Source organism: Poecilia reticulata, linkage group LG8 (assembly GCF_000633615.1).
Source record: "Poecilia reticulata strain Guanapo linkage group LG8, Guppy_female_1.0+MT, whole genome shotgun sequence".
In the NCBI taxonomy this organism is placed as follows: domain Eukaryota; kingdom Metazoa; phylum Chordata; class Actinopteri; order Cyprinodontiformes; family Poeciliidae; genus Poecilia; species Poecilia reticulata.
This window is the reverse complement of record NC_024338.1, coordinates 9,557,821-9,559,218: the sequence shown is the minus strand read 5'-3', so window position 1 is coordinate 9,559,218 and position 1,398 is coordinate 9,557,821. Positions and strand designations below refer to the sequence as shown.

Sequence of the window (1,398 nt, the reverse complement as noted above, 5' to 3'; positions counted from 1 at the left end):
GAGCAGGAATGCATCTAAAATCTGCAGGACGGTGCCTCTTGAGAACTGGACTTAGACACCCCTGACAAAAGATGTGACTATACATCCAGCTGTACAACTGAAAAARTGCACATTATAAAAGAACAAAAACCAAACAAGGTGTTATACAAGATATCCTAAAAAACAAAAAAACAATTATTTCCATTTGCTGCTTTATTATCCGCTGCTTTGACTCAGTCGGCTTTGTTCTTTGTCATTTAATTTATTAAAACTACTAATCTAGATCGATAGGCAGATTTTTATRAAAATATTATGTTTCTGTCTCATATTCTTATGACTTTTAGGGAACTACCTGCACTTATTTGTTCCASTTAAAGCACTGCAATAAAACCAGCTTGAATCTCTAATGTCTACACAGTTAAGTTGCTCTTGTCTTTTGTCAGCTCATCCAAGCTTGAATCAGATGAAGACAAAGGTAAGTAAGATAAGATGAAAAGTCTAAATACAGTCTCCTGAAGCAGAATTACATAAGTATAATTGAATTGTTGCTGTATTGTGCACTAACCTTTCTTTTCTTTTATTAAAACAAGCAACTTGGGTGGACAGTAACATGCCTGAGCTTATTCAGAGTGTAGTTCCAGTGATGCCCATAGCTGACCAGATTCTCAAGTTGAAGATAATCCACAAGGAGACGTATGACCAAATTGAAGCCTCGTYGGTGAACCAGGATCGAATGAGAAAACTCTTCAGGGCTCTTAATTCTCCAAAGGCAAAAGCAGCTTTCTACGATATCCTTGGAAAAATTCAACCTCAGGCTTGTGGAAGTACGTTATGTTTACTTCATGTCTATGTGTGTTTTATATAATTATCGTGTTTGCCAAAGATGTTACACTGTCACATATATGACTTATTTAACTTTTTTTTTTTACAAAAATATATAGATTTCAGGAAATACCRTTCCTGGTTTATGCACTGATTCCAATATTAACACATGTAAATCCATTCCCATCTAAGTCAAGCTTCCACAAAGTAAAATTGTATTATATCTACGTCCCACACCAGGCATGGACGTGGTTCCAGGTCTGTTTCCATATGTTTGTTCCCAAAGTTAGGACAGACCTGGCTAAGTGAACATTGACATWTGCTGCCCTCAGAGCTTGTAATTATTTTCCTCAAGACTATAAATTGACACAGCAGGTGACATTAATAGCACTGTGAGTGTTGTTAAATGCTCTTGTTGTTGATGGTCATRTTTTTATTATTTTATGCTTTGATACATTTAAAGCTAAACCAATGTACTTCTATTAGTATAAATGGTGATAATCTCTACAATACTTTTTATCTGGTCAAATGAAGGTTATTATTTCTACCATTATGAGAAATTTTGCGCCGTGCACATCGCAACTAATCTCTTGTTAT

General features: G+C 35.2%; 1 protein-coding gene across 1 annotated transcript in view; it reads left to right on the top strand.

Annotated features, from left to right (window-relative positions):
• Window positions 1-1,329: 1,329 nt before the first annotated feature.
• Window positions 1,330-1,398, top strand: part of LOC103468595 (protein NLRC3-like) — a 12,010-nt gene continuing 11,941 nt past the window's right edge. The window contains exon 1 of the mRNA XM_008415755.2: window positions 1,330-1,335. Coding sequence (XP_008413977.2) covers window positions 1,330-1,335 — 6 coding nt within the window. The remainder of the gene's footprint in view (window positions 1,336-1,398) is intronic.